This window comes from Staurois parvus, unplaced genomic scaffold (genome assembly GCF_062004578.1).
Source record: "Staurois parvus isolate SC_StPar_1 unplaced genomic scaffold, SC_StPar_1.0 ptg000031l, whole genome shotgun sequence".
Lineage (NCBI taxonomy): Eukaryota > Metazoa > Chordata > Amphibia > Anura > Ranidae > Staurois > Staurois parvus.
The window spans coordinates 13,384,023-13,407,658 of record NW_028317827.1 but is presented as its reverse complement, the minus strand read 5'-3'; the positions used below and the strand labels follow the sequence as shown (position 1 = coordinate 13,407,658).

At 42.1% G+C, this 23,636-nt stretch overlaps 1 protein-coding gene across 4 annotated transcripts in view; it reads left to right on the top strand.

Annotated features, from left to right (window-relative positions):
* LOC149470815 (sodium channel protein type 2 subunit alpha-like) overlaps positions 1–23,636 on the top strand; it is a 214,232-nt gene that overhangs the window by 27,203 nt on the left and 163,393 nt on the right. For all 4 annotated transcript variants that reach the window (XM_089660166.1, XM_089660153.1, XM_089660173.1 and 1 more), the window contains exon 2: positions 21,041–21,358. In XM_089660166.1, coding sequence (XP_089516292.1) covers positions 21,089–21,358 — 270 coding nt within the window. In that variant the 5' untranslated portion in view covers positions 21,041–21,088. The remainder of the gene's footprint in view (positions 1–21,040; positions 21,359–23,636) is intronic.

Sequence of the window (23,636 nt, the reverse complement as noted above, 5' to 3'; positions counted from 1 at the left end):
ACATAGCTATAGTCGTTGTCTCTGTTTCAGGAGAATACCTTTACTGCCATTCACACACATGCTCCTGTTTAGTAATTCTCCTGGTCCAGCAATCAACTTCCTTACATATAATTACAACTGAAAGCACTATTTTAGGTCTATTCAAGTTTAAGACTTTAACTGAAACCCTGCTGAATGGGGAGTGTTTTCTCATCCCAAAATGCATTGGATGTCTTTTCCTGTAAGCCAATAAATTAATTAGAACTCCTCTATCATTTGGCCTGGCACTTCTTCTGTTGGTACAAGTTTTTCTAGTACCATTCAATTAGTAGTCAGCCCAGTAATATTTCTGTAGAATTCATTTGGTTTACACCTTATTTTTATCCCTTGCTTAAAGTATAACTACAGACAATTTTTTTTTCAGTTTTGGATAGTGGAGATGGATTAGAACGCTTGTCAGTTTTTATTGCTGTCTGTACCCCTTTTTGGGAGATTCACCTATTTGCCCTGTTTACCATTATCATTGAAAGTGAAAGTAAAAGAAAATCCCAAATTTTTAGTTTTCCCCAGAAAAGTAATAGAGGGGATCATTTTCCAATGGGGATACTATTTCTGGTGACCTAGGGGTCCCCAAGGAAGTCCCTTAATTTTCAGGGATTTCCTCTCACTTCCTGTTTGGCTATGGAACAGGAAGTGAAGGGAATCTTCTTAATGGGATACAGATGGTGAAAAAAAAATCTTCCTGTACTCTATCCAAAATAAAAAAAATGTTTTGCCTATAGTTCTACTTTAATTCTCACCAGATGTGGAGTGTTGAGTATTCCTGTCGTCCCTACTGTTGCATTCTCAATATCATAAGTAGAAATCCAAAGACGTAGTAGACCCTGTAGCTGCAGCAGAAGTGAAAGCCCAAGACCTAAAGGACAGATGAATTGTTACTGGATTTCCAGAGAAATTTAAGAATTTGTTTAAGATTTCAATTTGTGACAATATATTAAATATTAGTTTCAGATGAAATGACTCTTTACAAGTAACAGCTGCATTCACTCTAACTGCCAACTAATCAGAATACAGCTGTCAAGTATCTACTACAACCTAAAAAATGCCAACTAATAGCTAAATGGTTTCTATAAGCTAAATACCATGGCGGATATATTACTTTGTAAGTCGCATCACCTGCAGCTTTGCAGAAATACATTTTTCCCTTTTTCAAATCCAATTACCGTTCCTCTACTTCTATCCGTAATGTATTTTTAAACAGTATCCAGAATAGTTTGAATGCTCATCTGCACCACAGCTTCACCAGGAACCTCTGTTGCTCTGGAAAGCAACTATATACAACTTACCATCTTGTTTTCAGTCATCTATCATATCCTATTACAGTATACACTATTCCTAGTAGACAAGCTTCTCTGTCATCACCAGCTACATCCCTTCTGGCAATGCCCATCATGTTAGTTGTCTTTGTACCTCTGAACTTTCCATTGTGTTAGATTAGATGTTGTTAGGGTCGTACCTGTAAACTCTGGAGCACCATGGAAAATGTCCATGGTTCTCCCGCACCCATTCAAAAAGCTGCATTTAGGGTAATGCATAGACTATGTAACTGGTAAAAAATATGAACCTTGACATGACGACAACTGCCCTTGAAAGCATACCACATGTGGAGAGACTGTCTTGCAGAAAATGTATTTAATTGCCCTTGAAAGAGAGAGAGGAAGAGGGAAAAAAAAAGTGAGGGTCTTGCTGATTTTTAGAGCTCTTTCAAACCAGTTGTGTTGGGACTGCACTGAGCAGCCTAACTAAGCACATTCCCAAAGCAAGACATGACAAGGCAAGCAGCTTTGTTCCTCATCATGCCAGTTCATACCACCATGCTGTGCACACTGAAAAAAAGTTTGTCATGGCAAAAGAACTTAATGAAATGCCACTTTATGACATTTCAATAAAAATTGTAAATAAAAATAAACAGTGTGATTTGCCTAGATCAATGTATTGACACTGTCCTTCTTAGTGCACACCAGCGGCCATGTGTTTAGCGCTGATGCTGGTGTGAATAAATACTTAGTCCTCCCATTTAGTAGCATGAATGAAATGTACAGTGAATGCGTGGTTGACAGCATCAACACCTTGTCTTGTTTTTACATTTTTACTTATAAATCTGTACCCGCTTGTTGTACTAAAACTTACTACAGCTAGTCTTTGTTCAGATGCTTTGATTTAAGCAGCTGAAAAGATTTTTTTTCCCAGTTACATTCATTAAACTGTTACAAAGATCTATTGCATGCTATACCTGTGCTCACTGTTCTATAGCAAGATATAAAGTCTCCTGCTGCTATGTAGTTAGAAAAGCAAGTAGACGCCTTTCTATGTGTGCTCATTTTAGAATCTTCAGATCATTCTTCAGAATGTGTTCTAGAATATATTGTATCTCCTGTGCCCTTTGTCCTATCAGTTGGAAGATGAATCTTCAGAGTAAAGTTAGAGTATCGAAACTCCTCAAATGTCTTCAGACATTGGGTTCTTAGGAGATCCGAAATCACTTTTCTGCATTATAGGGTCAGTGTCTCTGACGGTGTTATTTCTGTTCTAAGTGGACACCACAGGCTTAAATTCCCGAACTACTTTTAATGAAGGACTCTGATGGGGACATTTCTAAATGTCGATAAAGTTTCCTAATTTCTCTCTTTATAGCAATGGACCTATTTTTTTTTTTAGCATGTTTTAATGCTTTAACATCATGTACACTTTAGCAAAAAGAGTAAAGCCTGGTACACACAGGCAGTTTTTTCATTCAACCCAGCAAACTGAACAACAGTTAACACTGAGGGGCTCACTGTACTAACTATGTGATGTTAGTACACAGATCTACCCACTAGGCTATTGTGTTCTGACAGGTGGACTGCCCCCACCAGAACACACCATTCAGTGCTAGCAGCCATCGACTGCTGTTTTTCCAGCATGCTTGTTCTCCTGACTTCTGTTGAACAGGCTGCTGTACACACGGGTCGAGTGTCAGTCAGTTTCTGTCGAATTGGCCAATATTCAGCCTGTGTGTACCAGGATTAAGTCTCCAGAGTGGTAATGGAGATTGTAATTCCTCTGGGAAGATCTTTCTGATGAAAACCCCAAAAGATATTACAAGCCAGCTGGTACCATCCAATGTCTACCTGTAATAGAATTTTTGGGAATTCTTGTCACAAATCTAGTCGATTCAAACTGAACATTTAAATTTTAATTTTATAAATTCAGATGTCTCTAGCCAAATCCAAATTTCAGTGTTATTTTTGACAGATGGAATTCCCAAAAGGCTTCTGAGAGGAGGTGACCAAAGGCTCTCTATGTTATATATATGCTTCTACTATTGCCTGGCCACCTTTTGCTTCACTGCGAGTGTCGCCATTTCCTGCCGTTCTGTCTTACTATCCCTGGTAGAATTTTTACAGAAAAGTAGCTCAAGCTGTATTGACCCCATCTTCTCATCAGGCAGGGTTTCCAGGAGTTTCCTAAACCGTTCTGCACAATTTTGCATTATTTGTTGCTCTGTAATACTCATGATTTTGGAGATTGACTTGGATCCCCATTGACTTCAACAGGAATTCTGGGTCCTATATTTCACAGTCGAAGGGTCAAATTGTTAAAACATTCAGACAGAATATAGCTGATCACTTTTCAGAAGTTCACATATCTCTGTTGAGCACATAATGAAAATATGCATAGACAGAAGCTTATCTTCAGCAAAAACCACATGTCAAAATGTGTTTATTTCAACTTTCATTAAAAAGGCTTAACCTCACTGTTTTTTGCCTTTGTCAATAAAGAACTCATCACATAATGGGATCAATAGGGAGGCTCAGTAAGTAAAAGGGGATCAATCTCAATTTCTGCAGAAAAAGTAATAATTTCAGTTCAGTTGCCCCTAAAATTGATTTGGCAAGTGTGGTAATTTACTCTTTGCATCATACCAAAAGTTTGTGTACACCAGACCATCACACCTATATAAGATTGATGAACATTTAATTCCAAATCCATGGGCATCAATATGGAGTTGCCAACCCCCCCCCCACACACACACACACACTTTACAGTTATAACCGCCTTCACTCTCCTTGAAAAGATTTCCAGAAAATGTTTCAATGTGTCTTTGGGAATGTGTGCCAATTGTATTGGTGGTGAATAGGAGGACCTGGCTTTCAATTCAATCCAAAGATGTTCAGTAGGCTTGAGGTCATGTCTCTGTGCAGTCCATTTAAGTTTTTCCACACCCAACTCATCAAACTACCTTTAAAGAGTTGGCTTTGTGCACAGGGACACAGTTATGAGGGAACAGAAAAGAGCCTTTCCTAAATTGTTGCCACATATTAGAGGCTTTCAATTATCTAATTCCATACTGCAGTATTAACAGTACTCTTCACTGGAAACACTCAAAGTCATTAAAACGGAGGGGTGTCCATGTTGGACCAAATAGTAATTTAAAATAAATGTATACTGTGTACAGATTTATTTTTATATTGCACAGTCACCCCATAGGATATTGCTGTCTGCCTTAACCAATATGACAGATCATTCTGCTGCAGAGTGTAATAACATGCAGTGCCAAATTTCTGATTGCTATGCGGACATGAGCATTGTACATTTGTATGAATGTTTGATGTGTGAATGCTATTTTTCCTTCCAAGTCATATGGTAGACAAAAAACAGGCAAAACAGAAAACATTCAATTGTATTAGTGCTAACTTGACGACTACAGCGTTTTACCAATGCCTGCTTCTTGTTTTTAATGTGCAGAAAAAGCAGTGTTTCACTCCAATTTTCAAGCTGCGATAGCCTGCGTGAATCTAGGATCAACTATTCATTGCAGACATCCCAAGACAATACAAAATAGGACCTTCAGTGATGTTTTATACTGATTTATGATCAATCTAAGTTTATTAAAGTTTTTCATAAACTGTACAGAAAAAAGAGCATTCATATAAACAATAACACTGGTAGGATATAACACAGAAAATACAAAATAAGGGCGAGGGAAAGGGCAAAGGAAGAGGACCAGCAAGAAGTGCAAAAGGCAATAATAAACTGTTACAATCTGGTACTGGATATCTTCAATTACAGAACCAAGGTTAAAGTGCAAGTAGCCTTTCTGTACAAACAATGTCAGGCCCCCAAAGAATACAGATAATAAAGACAAAAAGAGCCTCAAAAGAAGCAAATACCTGTGGAATTATGTACCATACATAACAATAGAGATCAGCCCAGAAAAGGGAGCGATGGAACCCACCATTAGCAGTCCACACCCCCTCCCCTCCAGCTAACAATTGCCCAGGAAAGCATAAAGTAGAGGAAAAAAAGAGGAGAGAAAGAAGGCAAGAGGAAGAATGAAAAGAAAAAGGGGGGGGGGGGAAGAGGGGGGAAAGAAAAGAAAGGGAGGAAAAAGAAAGTGAAGAATAGATCCGTCTGAGGAAAGGCGCCCAGTGGGACAACAATCCAGTATGAACCGGAAAGAGAGAAAAAAGATAACTCCCGCTCAAGCAGCCAAGAGAGTGCGGAGTGCTGAGGACTCCCTCTACATATTCCAGGAGAGCCAGGTCTGACGACAGTGTTCCGAAGTGCCCAATTCCTGAGCCAAGAGCGACTCCATACGTCCAATGTGTTCCATCTCCTCTACCCACTCCAGAAAAGTCGGGACACAGCTAGTTTGCCAATGGCGAGGTATAACAAGCCTGGCGGCGGCCATCAAACAATGATGCCATAGTCCGCGTTTGATATGTTTGAAAGAGCCAGGCAGGATAGAGAGCAGAACAACTTGAGGCATGTTGGAGACCGTCTGGTCTGTAACCGCAGAATAGACTCACACAATAAGACCCCAAAACGAATGAATTGGGGGGCATTCCCACCAGACATGGGGAAGAGAGCAGCCCGACAGCACCAACAGAGATCAGAGGTGGAAGGAAAAATCCTGTGAAGTAAAGTAGGACATCTATACCAACAAGTGAGCAACTTGAAATTAGTTTCCTGTACTCTACTGGTCAGAGACAAACGGTGGGTAAGGGTAAAGGATTTCAGCCAATCCTCATCTGATATCTGGGTAGCAAGGGCCCCAGCCCACTTAGAAGCATATGGTGGAAGATCCGGATGTACCGTAGCAAGAAGGATCTGATAAATCACAGAAACATGGTGCAAGGGAGGGAGATCCCAAAGGAACAAGGATTCAATGGAGTCCCTGGTCAGAAAGTCAAAATCAACAAAAGTACGCATAAAGGAGCAAAGTTACCTATACTCCATCCATTGGGCAAAGGAGGCCCGACCCAGGGTGCAGAAATGTCAGAATGACGGAAAACACCCTTGACGAAGTATTTGCACCAAACACCTGTGAGTGGCCTTGCTCCAATGACAGAAATGTCCAAAAGATTGAGCTGGGGGTTTCCAAACAGAGGGGTCATGGGGCCATAACCTGTTCCAAGGAAACCCACTGCTTTGTATAAGCGTAGTGGGACCAGTTTAACAGATGAGAAAGCACCACCGCTGCATGATAAAGGTGCAAATCAGGAGCCCCTGCCCCGCCCCTCTGCTTAGGAAGCATCAATATCTTTTTATGTAATCTCGGCTTCAGATGAACTTCGTAAAAGCAGTTTGCAACCTTCTGAAAAATGGCCGGGGGTAGCAATAGGCAGAGTCTGGAACTTTCAGGGCAGGGGCCGAGGAACGGAGCTCACGCAACCGGAGAGGTGACAGAGAAGCATTAAGAATCTCTGTCTTCGTTAAATTGACCTTGAAATTGTTAAACTCACTGTACCAATCGAACAAAATATAAGGCAGAGACACATGAGGATTAGAGACATAGAGCAGGAGATCATCCACGAAAAGAGCCAATTTAACATCCTGCGAACCTACAGAGATACCCGTGATGTTGGGATTGTTAGGAAGTGTGATCGCCAAATGCTCCATAACCAAAACATATAAAAGAGGAGATAACGGGCAACCCTGCCAAGTGCCATTGGCTATAGGGAAACGTGTTGTCAAGTAGCTATTAAGACAAATTCTGGCAGAAGGGGAGGAATAAAGAGCAAGAATCTTTTGTTGAAAACCAGTGCCCAGGCCTATTTGAGAAAGCGTTTGGGCCAAAAACGACCACCCCACTCTGTCAAACGCCTTCTCTGCATCAACAGACAAGAGGTAAGCAGAGAGTCCCACAGATTGAGCAAGATTCATGACCAGAGGGTTTTCAAAGTGTTATCACGGGCTTCCCTACCCTGCAGAAAACCCACCTGATCAGTATCAAGGCGCAACACCGCCTTGAGGGCCTCCCATTGTAACAGCAAAAGGGTTTCATCCATGGCATGATCAGAGAAAAAATTACTAATCATGGTAGAAAACGCCTGTTGGCAGGTAGGATCAACCAACAGGGTATCACTAAGATGCCAGGTCCAGTAAGAATGAGGAGCATGTGGAGGATACAGAGTAAGGAACAAGGGAGAGTGATCAGACCAGATAAGAGAACCGATATCCATAGATGGACGCCACTCAAGTACCTGGGAGCTTGCGAAAAAATTATCAAGGAGGCTATAAGATTGATGCGCCGATGAAAAATAAGTGTAGCTACGAGTCTCGGGATAAAGCGAATGCCAGAGCTCCAAGAGTCGATGATCATGAAATTATTTCTTCAAAAGTCGAAAACGGCCTTAGGACAATTGGGAACGGAGGGAAAAGGAATCAAGGAGGGGCTCCAAAACCACGTTAAAATCACCTCTCAACAACACCGTACCCTCTGCAAAATCAGCAAGAAGGCGCAAATAGCATGTCACAGAGACAACCTGATCTTGGTTCGGGACATAGAAATTAGCCATGGTGTACAGCCTGTTCCAAAGGGAGAACTTAACAAAAAGATACCGCCCATTGGGATCTGACCTATGTTCCAAAGAGAGAACTGGGAGAATGGCAATGGAGAAGTCCCTAGATTTATACTGTGGAACCATCTAGAGTAATATCTCCTCGGGCAGACCAGGAGGCTGTCAGCAGAAACGTGGGTCTCCTGGAACAATGCAATGTCAACCTGGGACTTCTGCATGAAGTATCGTATCTGTCCCCTCTTAGATTGGTTATTTAACCCATTAACATTGTAAGAACAAAGCTTAAGAGGGGTAGGGGGTGGTGCCCTGGACTCCATCCCCAGACAGAACTAGAAAAACAAAGAAAAGAAGATGAGAGAAGAGAGAGATAAATAAAAGGAGGGGGGGGGTAAGAGGGGAGAAGGAGATGGAAGGAGAGAAAAGGGGAAAAGAAATCTAAAAGCAAGAAAAGAGAAAAATACAAGGAAAAGAGAACAGAAAAAGAACAGTAGGGGAGAGGAATTCTCTCACTGTGTGTAGAGCTACCCTTAACCCAAAAACAACAAAAAAGGAAAACCAGGAGGACAACAATAAAGGAAAAACAATGGAAAAATTAAAAAAAACACTGAACGGGGGGGGGGGCGGGAATGGACATGCACAGACTGGGCTCACAAAAGACATCCGGGGGTAGGTAAGGAGGTAAGGCACAACAATATTAAGGATCCTCAAACAATAACAGACAAAATAATATAATAAGGGGAAACCACCAACATCAAACACCCCCCCCCTCACCACAGGCCAGTGCTATTGGCACATGGAGAACCCCAAGCAGGACATAGATAGACACGGGTCGAAGAGGCAAAGTGGCCGAGTCACCCTAGCAAGCGTCCAAAGGAGGCCTCCCTTCAGCACGAGTCCATAAATGTGGGGCGAAAAAAACACAACCTTGAAGTCAAGCAAAGAGGGACATCTACAAAACAGGCAAAATATGAACAAAACATAGACGATTCCATGAGGGGCAAGGCACAGACCAAAGATCCAAAGCAACCAAGACCCCCACGAAACACTGGAGACTAGACATACTGGTATATCACACAGCAACGGGACAATCAGTGGGCATCTCATAGCAAAATAGGTGCTAAAGTACCAAAAAAAGGGGAAAACTGAGAATGAGTAGCCCACACACTCAAATAGGGAAATAGTGGACAAGGAGCAAATGGAGTAAATGGAAGGTACCACTCCCACAGGGAGGTAAAAGCCCCAAATAGGAAGCAAATTGACAAACCCAATTGGGGACAATCCTCCCCTGCTCTGTCCCGCCGCCACATCCTGCATCCTGCATACCCAACGCCACAGGAAATACACCTCCAAAATGCCCCATAAACAGACCCAAAAATGGGCACATAGGCATCAGGAGAGTGGGAGTCCCCCCCCCCACACCCCCACAGAGGGAGCAGGGGAGAACCCCCCCACAGCACCAGGGGCAACAACAAAGGCAGCCCTATAGATGCACATATAACATATCGGTAGAAAAACAATCATAATAAATGCAATGACAAAAAACAGAACATCAGAAAATTAAACACCGGACAAGGACCCTGATGCGAAAAAATAAAAAGTGGAGAGAAAAATGAGCAGCAGCAGTGATGAAGTCCATACAGATGGATATCAGCCGGTGTCCTCGGGTTCTGCCGGAGGCCCAGAACCCGAAGTGGTGGACATCATCAGATGAGGAGTACGAAAGCATCCAAATACTACTGGCAGGGAATACAACCAAGGCCAGTCCAGGGTAGGAAGGTCAGGTAGATGGAGAGCCAACAACACTGAGGGAATTTCAGAAGGACGTCTGATGGTGAATAACTTGCCCTCACGCCAGATCTTCAGTTGGAAAGGAAAGCCCCAATAATAGGAGATATTGCTTTCCTATAGCAAAGCAAGTAAGGGCTTGAGAGCCTTCCGCTTCTCCAGGGTATGGCGAGAGATATCAGGCAAAAGCGTAATGGACGCCCCATCAAAGTCCAGGTGGCCCTTCTCATGAGCCTTCTGCGGGTTGTCCTCCTTGGTACGGTAAAAGTGCACCCGACAAATGACATCTCTAGGTTTAGTAGGATCAGGATTACGGGGGCCCAAGGCCCAATGCACCCTGTCAATTTCTAGATCCACAGAATTAGAAGTGTCCAAAAAGCCTGTGAAAATGCCCTGGACCATAGGTAAAAGATCTTCCGTGCCCATTGCTTCGGGTAAGCCCCGCAACCAAATGTTGTGGTGGTGGTTGCGATTATCTAAAACTTTGTGTTGAAGGAATAAGTGGGCAATGTGGTCCTCGTGGGCATCCTGATGCTGCTCCTGAGAAGTTGCACAACTGATGACATGTCTACTCCAGCTCAGCAATTTTTGAGCGGGCCACCTGCAATTCAGTTTTGAGGAAGTGGTATCCCTGCTCTAGACACTTCACATAGGCCTCCATTTCTGTACAGGTGGGCAAGGCCCGGAGATAATCCCTGAAGTCCCATTCCTTATGTCCCTGACCGTCAGCGGGTGAAGATGGAGGTGGCACAGGGGGGACCCTACCCATTGCCCTCAGCTGGCTGCAACATGGGACTTGGGATGGGAGAGAGGGATCGGGAGTGAGACAGTGCAGGTCTGCATGTGTGGGCAGCCACTATCTTAGAAGCGGAGCGGGAGGAACAGGCCCTACCATCTGGCATGAAGAACTCTGGGATGCCGTGGCGGGGAGTCGAGGTACCTGGCCCTGGAGGGTGTCTGGATGCACTGCACCCCTCCCAACCCATAGGGAATGGGAGAGGGTGAGAGATAATGTCTATGGAGCAAGATATCCCCCGGGTCTCAGCAGGAGCGCACTCAATGGGGCTGTTGCCTCCGCCATGCTCAGGGCACGCCCCCTTATACTGATTTAAACAGCTGCAGGGCATTATTATTCAGTATAGGGATTAAATAAAAAAAAAGAAAAAGAAACAGACACATATTATACTGTATTTTAGCTTTACTTCTATGTCTTGTAGCTGCAAAAAATACATTTCAAACATGAAATCCATATAACCCCTGGTTCACACCACCCGCAGTCAAATCGTGCTGCTCTTGTGAGACGCACGGGGCTGCCATGGTACCCCCTTGCATCTCAGCCCACAGCGTGATTGTGGGTGTTGAAACCCGCAGGGAAACCATTTGGTCAAAAGACCGTACAGTTTCCATGTGGCCGTGTTTTTAAAAAGGTGCATGCACCTTTTTTATGTACTTCATGTGTAGTTCATGCGGCAAAGCACCCTATTGAAATGAATGTGCTGCTGTGCCTAAGCAAACATGGGCCGCACGGCCCCCAGTAGTGTGAACCAGGCCTAATGCTGCATTCACTGTTTGCATTTCTGTGAACGTGCGAAAAGCATGCACATTTTTACACCATGCACATAACTGCATTGGCCTGCCCTGTGCATAACAAATGTGGCAAAATAGCTCACCTCAAGTCGTGTGTTATTCATCTCTAATCTCTATTCATCTCAATCTGCCACTTGGGTTGTGTGTTCATCGCTGTTTTAGACTGTGCCTTTTGTGATTATGCACTCATTAGATGTTTCCTAATAAACGTATTTATGGCAAAGCACGAGGGCCTTTGTTTCTGTGTATGTTTACATTTCAAAATTCCCGATCTGAAAAGGGCAGAATTGGTGAATCTCACAGTACTCAATGGGAGTTGGCATCAGAATGGTCACCTACTACATGCCCTTGTGGTCCTCGCTGATCCTTTAGCACTACTGTGCATATATGCATTTTTGTGTGTTGACTGTGAATAGTAGTGAATCCTGCATGAGACAGTCCACGTAGATTTCTGCACTCTTATTCAGCAAGGTAGCAAGCAAACAGTTCAATGCAGGAGGGTATTGTACAGCATGTCTACAGCACAAAACATACAAAACATCTGCTCATCCAAGCCAACAACTAAACTTATGTCACTTCCTGACCAACAGGCTGCCCTCACCAAAACAAGCAGGAGGCTCATGTACCATTTTAGTCTTCTCTCAGAAGTCAGCCTTTTCACTTACCAGCAGGCTTCCACTGCAGAGAAAGAGAGCTCTAGAGAGCATTATTCAGCTCTAGAGATGGGAAGGTCTTGATAAAAAAAATGGAGAAATTGGGAAAAACTTTTTTCCCAATTTTTTCAATGCCATTTTTCCAGACAAATTTGAAAAAAAAAGTGTGAACTACAGTATGTTTTTTCTACAATGATAAGTAATACAGTATATCTATGACATGGTATTCAAACAGTATTAAATGAGGACCTTAAGGAAAGATTTCTGAAAAGTATTTATTATTGCAGGTTTTCTCAGCTGAAAACATGCAAATCCTGGAATACAATTCAGGTAATACTGTACTTCTTAGGTCTCAGGACTCAAACAAGATGTATTTCTGCCACTTTCTAGGAAAGGCTCCAGTTTAGTTTGCATGTGGGCTCCGTCTTGTACCTCCTACAGTTGGGTGATTGTTGGGATACAGTAGACCAGGGGTCTCCAAACTGCGGCCTGTGGGCCAGATGTGGCCCTTTGCTTGCTTTTATCTGGCCCTTGGGGCACTTTTCCTTTTGCTGATAGGAAGCACTATTCATTCCATTGACACAAACAATGGGACGTTATTCCTCCCACTGACACCAATGATGGGGAACTGTTCCTCCCACTGACACGAGTGATGGGGCACTATTCTTCCCACTGGCAACAATGATGGGGCACTATTCCTCCCACTGACACCAATGTCGGGGCATTATTCCTCCCACTGACCCCGACAATGGGGCACTGTTCCTCCCACTGACACCAGCGACAGGACACTGTTCCTCCTACTGACCACCAAGCCTAGGGTGTTGTTTACTCCCACTGATGCCAGGACATTTTCTACTCCTACTAGCCACAATCTAGCCCCCCTAAAGTTTGAAGGGCCTTTGTTTCAAAAGTTTGGACACCCCTGCAGTAGACGATAGTTTCTGTCCTCCTCTCAGGCCCTAATTGACAGGTAAGAGGGTAAAATTGTCTGACAAATTAGTTTATCTTTTTTACTATTTAAATGACTCCTAGTATTCTCCACATCACTGCATAATGTTTACCTATAGTTTACCTATAGTCTGGTCAGTAAATAGTTTTTTCTTTTCCTTCTCAGTAAAATGGTGAGACCAACATCTAGAGTTTGGAAACATTTCCAGAGTGCAATTTCTGCTGAGAGCAAAGCTGCAATGTGCAAATATTGTGAGAAGAAATATTATTTTCCAAATGCCACAAGGATGACAAAACACACCCTGGCATACCAGAGGTGCCCTAAAGATTTTTAAAAATACTTTATAGCAGTGGTTCTCAACCTGTGGGTCGCGACCCCTTTGGGGGTCAAACGACCCTTTCACAGGGGTCCCCTAAGATCATCAGAAAACACATATTTCCGATGTGTAAAGAGCAGCTACTGTGTAGAAAGCAGCTGCTGTGTTGAAAGCAGCTACTCTGTTAAAAGCAGCTACTGTGTTGAAAGCAGCAGTATTGGAGGTAAAACGACACTCATGAATTATAATTACTGGGTAAATAATTTTATGGTTGGGGGTCACCACAACATGAGGAACTGTATTAAAGGGTCACGGCATTAGGAAGGTTGAGAACCACTGCTTTATAGAATGAAATGAGGACCGTAGTGAAAGAGCAAGTAGCTTTCGCAGAAACACTTTCTGCAGCTTCAGGATAATCACAAAGTGTTTCTTCAACCAACAGCATCATCAAGTAAAGAAGTGTTACAAAACACTGCCTCACAAAAATACACAATTACTTCATTTATAGATAAAATGACACATGAAAATCAGGAGAAAATTAATCACTCTCTTCATAGAGCAATACATGCTTCTGGATCAGCTTTGTCAATAACTGAAATGCATATTGACAGGAAGCTTTTAAAATATTATGAGGGAAAGGTTGGTGGTTACCTGTTCTCATGTATAGTTGAAATGTTCTTAACATATACAGTCCTTGTTATTCCATTTGTAAAAAAAATACAATTTTAAAAATCACGTTTAGTTTATCTATTGAATAAGCTGTACTTTTATTTCAAGAATAATACTTTTATATACACTGCATTGCACATTTCCAGTATAACAAAATGACTTTCAATTTGTACATTTACTCCACACTAAATTTGTTTTTTAATTTTTTTGGGAAAAAGTTTTTTCCAGGGCTTCAAAATTTCCAGAAATTTTACATCTCTAGACAGCTACCAATTAAGAGGTGGACATAGAAATGAAGGCTTTATCCCACCCAAAGACCAAAAACTGAACCTATTAATGCATGGTCCAAGCATAGTGAAAACAATAATAAATAAACCACACTGGTAAAAGAAAAATAGTGCATTTAGGGTTTTTTTTCTTGCCTGGGAAGCATTGTAATCAGTACCTTTTAGGCTCCTGAATTGTTTACATCCCAGCCCCATGTCCATATGGGGGTACAGACCTACTGTTGTGGGGCTGGAGAAAGTAAGCAATGAACTACAAATGAGGTGACATCACCAAATGTGTGTTCTATTGAAATTTACAAGTCCCTCTGCTGCAGTGGCCAGTTTTCATAAATCCTTGCAAATAGATCTGTGATTGGATGATGTGGCTGTGCCAAATTCAAACACAGACAGAAGGCTGTAGGGAAAAGCACCCCATGATTCAATTAAATGAAGGGGGTAGTGATTTGACGGGGGAAGGGGGGTTGAGGAATATGACCATGTTTCATTTTACTGCCTAAATATAGGTGTAGTATAAAAAAGACCCAAAGGTAAACTATCTGAGAAAACAAAGTTTGTTTTCTCCAAAACATGTACGAATGTGTAGGTAAAAGAACCTAGGCGACACTTACACCGATCACAATTTTGCAAGCCAAAGCCTAACATTGTAAAAAAAATAAAATTCAAATCTATATATCGATATCTATCTACAGTCAGGTCCATAAATATTGGGACATCGACACAATTCTAACATTTTTGGCTCTATACACCACCACAATGGATTGGAAATGAAACGAACAAGATGTGCTTTAACTGCAGACTGTCAGCTTTCATTTGAGGGTATTAACATCCAAATCAGGTGAACGGTGTAGGAATTACAACAGTTTGCATATGTGCCTCCCACTTGTTAAGGGACCAAAAGTAATGGGACAGAATAATAATCATAAATCAAACTTTCACTTTTTAATACTTGGTTGCAAATCCTTTGCAGTCAATTACAGCCTGAAGTCTGGAATGCATAGACATCACCAGACGCTGGGTTTCATCCCTGGTGATGCTCTGCCAGGCCTCTACTGCAACTGTCTTCAGTTCCTGCTTGTTCTTGGGGCATTTTCCCTTCAGTTTTGTCCTCAGCAAGTGAAATGCATGCTCAATCGGATTCAGGTCAGGTGATTGACTTGGCCATTGCAGAACATTCCACTTCTTTTTCTTAAACTCTTTGGTTGCTTTTGCAGTCTGCTTTGGGTCATTGTCCATCTGCACTGTGAAGCGGCGTCCAATGAGTTGTGAAGCATTTGGCTGAATATGAGCAGATAATATTGCCTGAAACTCTTCAGAATTCATCCTGTTGCTTTTGTCAGCAGTCACATCATCAATAAATACAAGAGAACCAGTTCCATTGGCAGCCATACATGCCCACGCCATGACACTACCACCACCATGCTTCACTGATGAGGTGGTATGCTTAGGATCATGAGAAGTTCCTTTCCTTCTCCATACTCTTCTCTTCCCATCACTCTGGTACAAGTTGATCTCGGTCTCATCTGTCCATAGGATGTTGTTCCAGAACTGTGAAGGCTTTTTTAGATGTCGTTTGACAAACTCTAATCTGGCCTTCCTGTTTTTGAGGCTCACCAATGGTTTACATCTTGTGGTGAACCCTCTGTATTCACTCTGGTGAAGGCTTCTCTTGATTGGTGACTTTGACACACATACACCTACCTCCTGGAGAGTGTTCTTGATCTGGCCAACTGTTGTGAAGGGTGTTTTCTTCACCAGAGAAAGAATTCTTCGGTCATCCACCACAGTTGTTTTCCGTGGTCTTCCGGGTCTTTTGGTGTTGCTGAGCTCCCCAGTGCGTTCCTTCTTTTTAAGAATGTTCCAAACAGTTGTTTTGGCCAAGCCTAATGTTTTTGCTATCTCTCTAATGGGTTTGTTTTGTTTTTTCAGCATAATGATGGCTTGCTTCACTGATAGTGACAGCTCTTTGGATCTCATTTTGAGAGTTGACAGCAACAGATTCCAAATGCAAATAGCACACTTGAAATGAACTCTGGACCTTTTATCTGCTCATTGTAATTGGGATAATGAGGGAATAACACACACCTGGCCATGGAACAGCTGAGAAGCCAATTGTCCCATTACTTTTGGTCCCTTAAAAAGTGGGAGGCACATATGAAAACTGTTGTAATTCCTACACCGTTCACCTGATTTGGCTGTAAATACCCTCAAATTAAAGCTGACAGTCTGCAGTTAAAGCACATCTTGTTTGTTTCATTTCAAATCCATTGTGGTGGTGTATAGAGCCAAAAATGTTAGAATTGTGTCGATGTCCCAATACTTATGGACCTGACTGTATATTTTATATATATATATATATATATATATATATATATATATATATATATATACACACTGCTCAAAAACATTAAAGGAGCACTTTGAAAACACATTAGGTCTCAATAGGGAAAAATATCATGCTGGATATATATACTGATATGGACTGGGTAATGTGTTAGGAGCGTAAGAATGCCCCATTGTTTGATGGAAATGAAAATTATCATCCTACAGAGGACTGAAATCAAAGACACCCCAAAAATCAAAGTGAAAAAATTATGCAGCAGGCTAGTCCAGTTTGCTGAAATTTCATTGCAGCAACTCAAAATGGTACTTAGTAGTTTGTATGGCCTCCACGTGCTTGTATGCATACCTGACAATGTCAGGGCATGCTCCTAATGAGATGATGGATGGTTTCCTGGGGTATTTCCTCCCAGATCTGGACCAGGGCATCACTGAGCTCCTGGATAGTCTGAGGTGCAACGTGGTGGTGTCGAATGGACCAAAACATGATATCCCAAAGGTGTTCTATTGGACTTAGGTCAGGCGAGCATGGGGGCCATTCAGTGGTATCAATTCCTTCATCCTCCAGGAACTGCCTGCATACTCTCACCACATGAGGCCAGGCATTGTCATGCACAAGGAGGAACCCAGGACCCACTGCACCAGTATAGGGTCTGACAATGGGTCCAAGGATTTCATCATGATACATAATGGCAGTCAGGGTAACATTGTCTAGCCTGTAGAGGTCTTCACGTCCCTCAGTGGATATGCCTACCCAGACCATCACTGACCCACCACCAAAATGGTCATGCTGAACGATGTTACAGGCAGCATAACATTCTCCACAGCTTCTCCAGACCCTTTCATGTCTGTCACATGTGCTCAGGGTGAACCTGCTCTCATCTGTGAAAAGCACAGGGCGCCAGTGGCAGACCTGCCAATTCTGGTGTTCAATGGCAAAAGCCAATCAAGCTTTATGGTGCCGGGCAGTGAGCACAGGGTCCACTAGAGAATGTCAGGGACTCAGGCCACCCTCATGAAGTCTGTTTCTGATTGTTTGGTCAGAGACATTCACACCAGTAACCTGCTGGAGGTCATTTTGTAGGGCTCTGGCAGTGCTCATCCTGTTCCTCCTTGCACAAAGGAGCAGACACCGGTCCTGCTGATGGGTTAAGAACCTTCTACGAACCTATCCAGCTCTTCTAGAGTAACTGCCTGTGTCCTGGAATCTCCTCCATGCTCTTGAGACTGTGCTGGGAGACACAGCAAACCTTCTGGCAATGGCACGCATTGATGTGCCATCCTTGAGGAGTTGGACTGCCTGTGCAACCTCTGTAGGGTCCAGGTATCGCCTCATGCTAACAGTAGTGACACTGGCCCTAGCCAAATGCAAAACTAGTGAAAAACAGTCAGAAAATATGAGTACGGAAAAAAATGTCAGTGGCCTCCACATGCAAATTCATTCCTGTTTTGGGGGTCATCTCATGATTGCCCATCTAGTGCACCTGTTGTTAATTTCATTAACACCAAAGCAGCTGAAACTGATTAATAACACCCTCTGCTACTTGACTGACCAGATCAATATCCCAGGAATTTCATTGATTTTTTGAGCAGTGTATATATACAGTGCTCAGCATAAATGAGTACACCCCTTTTTGAAAAGTAAGATTTAAATCAATATCTCAATGAACACTTTCCCAAATTTTGACAAAACGGAGTTTAATAGAAGATGTGTTTAGCTCATTACATGAAAATAAGGTTAATAATATAACTTGGATGACAAAATCTTCATTTTTACTCAAATTAGTTGATGCAAAAATGAATACACCGCACAACAGAAACTACTACATCTAGTATTTTGTATGACCTCTATGATTTGTAAGGACAGCACCAAGTCTTCTAGGCATGGGATGAACAAGTTGGTGACATATTGCAACATCACTCTTTTTTTTCATTCTTCAAGAATGACCTCTTTTAGAGCTTGGATACAGGATGGACAGTGATGCTCAACTTGTCTCTTCAGAATTCCCCATAGGTGTTCGATTGGGTTCAGGTCAGGGAACATGCTTGGCCACTGAATCACCTTCACCCTGTTCTTCTTCAGAAATGCAACAGTGGCCTTAGATGTGCATTTTGGATCATTGTCATGTTGGAAAAGTGCACAACCACCAAGGGCACAGAGTGATGGCAGAATCTTCTCTTTCCATATAGAGCAGTACATCTGTGAATTCATTATACCATCAATGAAATGCAGCTCCCCAACACCAGCAGCACTCATGCAGCCCCATAGAAGGACACTGCCACCACCATGTTTCACTGTAGGCACCATGCATTTTTCTCTGTACTCCTCACCTTTGCAACATCATACAGCTTTGAAGCCATCAGTTCCAAAAACATTTATCTTGGTCTCATCACCCCAGAGTACAGAGTCCCAGTAGTCTTCTTTTTGAGCATGGGCCCTGGCAAATTCTAGGCAGGCTTTTTTGTGTGTGGGCTTTAAGACAGTCTTCCTTCCTGGACGACACACATGCATGCCATTCCTCTGCAGTTCACGCCTTATTGTGTCATGGAAAACAATCACCCCAGTTTGGCTTTCTACTTCTTTAGCTAATTGCAGTGAACTTGTGTGGTGTTTTTCTTCAACCCTTCTCATCAGAAGACACTCCTGTCGAGGTGTTAACTTCCATGGACAGCCTGGACATCTCTGTGAGATGGTTGCAGTTCCATCTTTTTACATTTTTGTATCAATTTTGCTACAGTATTCTGACTGATAAGTAAAGCTTTGCTGATCTTCTTGTAGCCTTCACCTTTCTTGTGTAAAGAACATATTTTCTTTCTTAGGGCTTGTGACATTTCTCTTCCATGCGGTGCCATTGCTGACAGCATAAAATGGGAAAGTTTTTTTTTGTTAAGTAACACCCTTTTATAGTCAAATGTCTGCTGGACACCTGTTTAATGAATAATTAGAATTGCCTGTTGCTGAATATCTTGTTAATTAGGATTTTGTTGTCTAAAATTTAGCTTTGCTCTTAAGACTTTCATTGGGGTGTATTAATTTTTGCAACATGTTCTGGAATGAATTTGTTAGGAAACATACTTTTTTGTGTGTGAAAATTAACAAATCTTGTTTGCAATCAAAGACCAGCATTTGTGTGAGTATTTTGTAGTATAGTGTCCCATAGAAAATGTTAATTCTGAAAGTAAAGGTTTTCTGAGAAATCTGTTGGCGTGTAGTGTATTCATTTATGCTGAGTACTGTGTGTGTGTGTGTGTGTGTGTGTGTGAGAATCTGTACGTGTGTGTGTGTGTGTGTGTGTATGTATATATATATATATATATATATATATATAACTTTTTTCTCTTAGGAAATAGGTGCAGAAACTCAACCAGGGCCCCCAAACCCCCCATCCCACCCCGCAAACACCCTCCGAAATGCATCAAATACTGGGTGTAGTAAAATTTTACTAACAGTGGGAGGTTCTTAAAGGGGCATTAAATACCAGGCGTGCATTGCGCACAGAGTGCAGAGTTCAGGGATGTTCAATATAATTGGTGCAGAGTTCAGGGGTGTGCAATTTTCATAGTGCAGAATTCAGGGCTGCACAATGTACAGAATGCAGAGTTTGGGGATGCACTACACACAGAGTGCAGGATCCAGCTTTCTTCTTCCACAGCTGCTTACCACTGCATCCTCCATCTACATCTCACTTTGGCCCCTCTGCAGCTCTGACCTCTGCATGCAACCCCCCTCTTTCCACTGCCCCCATCTTCTCCCCTCCCCCTTAAAATCTTCACCATCTTCCACATGTCTTACTTTTGTTACTGAATTAAGTTGAAGCACCCAGCCAGCTCTAGTACCTCCCCGCAAAATGTAGGTGGCTCTGCCTCTCTCACGTGCAGGGAGATTATCCAGTGGGGGTTGCAGCACCGCACTGCACCCCGGGCACCTGCATCTGCCTTGTCCCCATCCTACACTCAGTGGGAGCTTCTCAGAAGATCAGATCTGTGGGAGCCATTGAGAAACAAGCTGTCACTTGTAAACACAGAAGCCGGACTTTTTATTTACAAGTTATAGTGGTGAGCAGGAGGCAGAGGGCCTGAGCCAAAGGTGGTTCCACCAAGTTCCAGCTGAAAAAAGCCCTGTACATACTATATAGATAGTGAGAGACAGAGACTAAAAATTCACTTTAAGTGCTGCAAAGATCTTGGCAATTAGGAAATTAGGTGTCAGAACAGGTGCTGATATAAACCATTACAATATGCGTGTGTCACCAAAATTTACCAATACTAAAATTCCAATTCAGTTTTGCATGTTTGTTGCTATCTTGAACTATTTACCAGGCCCTGTATCTCTTCTGACCTCCATTGGCTCCATTGTATCAAAATGTTGCCATCTCCAAGAGATATACAATTATACTTACTCTAGAAAAGCAACAGCTGGTATCAGATTGGTTGCTAATGAAAATATTTTTCCTATCTCCCTTTGTAGTGTAAAAAACATACTAGTACAATTACCATTATTTGACTGAAGAACAAAAGTCTAATGAAAACAAACTGCAGAAGTAGATATAAGCTTGAAATAATGTGTGAAGTATAAATATATTCATATTGATAAGACATTTAAAATGTATATATCTCAATTTTTTCTATAGCACCTTCATGTGTGAGAGGCTGATTGGGAATTAGTGCAGGATGAGAAGATGGAACAGCCACTTTCACCCCCACCAGGACCTGACAGCCTTCGCCTCTTCACCAGAGAATCTCTTGCTGCTGTTGAGAAGCGCTTCGCAGAAGAAAAAGCCAAAAAAGCAGCAGCAAAGGACCGCAGAGACGACGATGACGAAAATGGACCCAAGCCGAACTCGGACTTGGAAGCAGGCAAAGGCTTGCCTTTTATATATGGAGACCTACCACGCGAAATGGTCACGGAACCAATGGAGGACCTTGACCCCTATTACAGCAACAACAGGGTATGTGACTTGATGGTCATTACTGCTTCAATGTTAACTAAAAAAATGCCATGTTAAAGGGTTCTTTTAGCCTTTTATAAGAGTTGAAATATAACCCTACTTCGGTGGTAAAATGTTTTGTAGTCATTTTAATTTTTTTTATACTAGTTTATGCAACTTTAATGTTTCCTTGGAGGTTTTTGTATCTTTCTTAAGAGCTGTGGCATAAGCTATTATCTGGTTTTGTTGGTGTAGGAAGCAGGATGTATGTAAAAAATATGTTTTTCAGTGAGATCTGTTCTACCTGCCAAAAGACTTTTCAGAGAATTTTGTGATTCACACACATCTGCCAAACAGTACCACCAAGGCGGTATTCTCCAGTTCAGCATTGCAGCTTCTTGTGTCCAATTTTCACCGCCATTCTGGCCACTGGTCTGTAAATTAGCACCATCACATCAATGATGTATGGTCTGCTGACCATGGGATTTTCTTGGTTAAATAAAGGTGTGTAAATCAAACTAAGCATAATTACAAATCCCTTACAGCAGTTCACATATATGTATTTTAGTTTATTTCCCAGAATTCTAGTTTGAAGCAAATATGTGTTTGGAAAACAACTAAATCCTTTACTGTAGGCAGAGTAAAGGACACAAACTGACAGTTGCAGGTCTGGGGAGTAGAGAATGTGTAGTCCTATTCAAGAAGGGTATATTCTTGCATGAAGAAATGCACCTGTGGATGTGCTGCATTTGCAGTTGGGAGCTGCAGGGCACAAATATTTTAAAAACTTTAGAAAGTAGACATAGCATTATTATGTTTTTGCATGTACAGTTTGCATGCATTATTTATTATTTTATTCCATACTCTTTCTATACTTTAAAGTGGTATCAAACCCAAAATCAAATGTATTGTATTGTAGCTTACTAACCCTTAGATGTGACGCCTTTTATTTTTTATTTTAAACTTTCTTTCTTCTATTTTCATCTGGTGATACAGCCAGTAAATCTGATGTTTTTCAAAAGAACACGCTCTCCAGCAGAATGTATCAGTTACAGAGATGAGACAAACCATTTAATACTAGCAGGGGTTCTTATAATGATCACCTTTTATTAATTTATGTAAAACCTTTATACTAAATGGAAAAAGAATTGTTTGCTGTAACTGCTTATAAGTATTAGCTGGAGTTTGGCTTCAATTTGTTTGTGTATTTAAATCTACTAGTCAGTCTAACACCCCCCAGCCTGACAATGTTGCTGTCCAAAGGTGCCCCTGTGCTCCTTCATCCAGGGGGCACTCTAATACCGGAGGTGTGTTACTGGCCAGATAGTCAGATGAAAACAGAGGGGAAAAGGCCTAAGAAAATAAAATAAATGCAGCCACCCCATCTAATGACTGCTAAGCTGCAATATATTACATTTTTGGTTTGGGGTGTATTACCGCTTTAATGTCAATTAAAATATATACACAATGTATAATTCATATCATTTGCATAGATGTGGACTGGTGTAGAGATGCCAGAACTGAGTACTCCTAGCCCAAACCCCCTTCCCTGTTACTATAGAGATTTTTAGTGTTGTGTCTCTTTTGGTTGTGTCTCTTTTGTGTCTCTTTTGGTTGCCATCTATCTTCAGGCTGCGCAACCTGGGACAACTGTGTCATTTTTATTTCAGTTGCCAGTTGTGTAATCGACTCAAAGTAATCCTAAAGGTTGGAATAAAAAAAATAAATATACATGTTATACTTACATGCTCTGTACAGTAGTTTTGCACAGAGCAGCCCCAATCCTCTTCTTTTTTGGGTCCAAGGCTGTGTTTCTGGCTCCTTCCCCTAGCCGAGTGCCCCCAATAGCAAGCCTTTTGCTATGGGGGCATTCGAGCAGGTTCACTGCCGAGCCACGTTCCTGTGAATGGACATTGTCCATTTACACACAGAGCACTGCTCTGCCCTGCCCTGCCCCCCACTCTTTCTTCATTGGCTCACTGGCTGTGATTGACAATCCAGCTGCTGTGTGGATAAATAAGGAGAGCGAGACCTGGGAGAGATGGGGCTCAGGTCAGTATAAGGGAGGACGGGGGGGGGTTTGAGGGGGGAGCTGCAGCCAGAAGGTTCTTCACCCTAATGCATTAAATCAAAGACTTTCTTCCTTGAAACCACTTTAAAGTTTTTTAATTCAATTTCAATAGGGTCGGGATAACTTGAGACTCTTTTAGGTTTTTATCGCTGTCTCTAATTTCACTGAGGACATGCACCCTCTCTGTTTGTCCTGGTGATCATTATGTGGGAAGAAAGTAAGATCCTC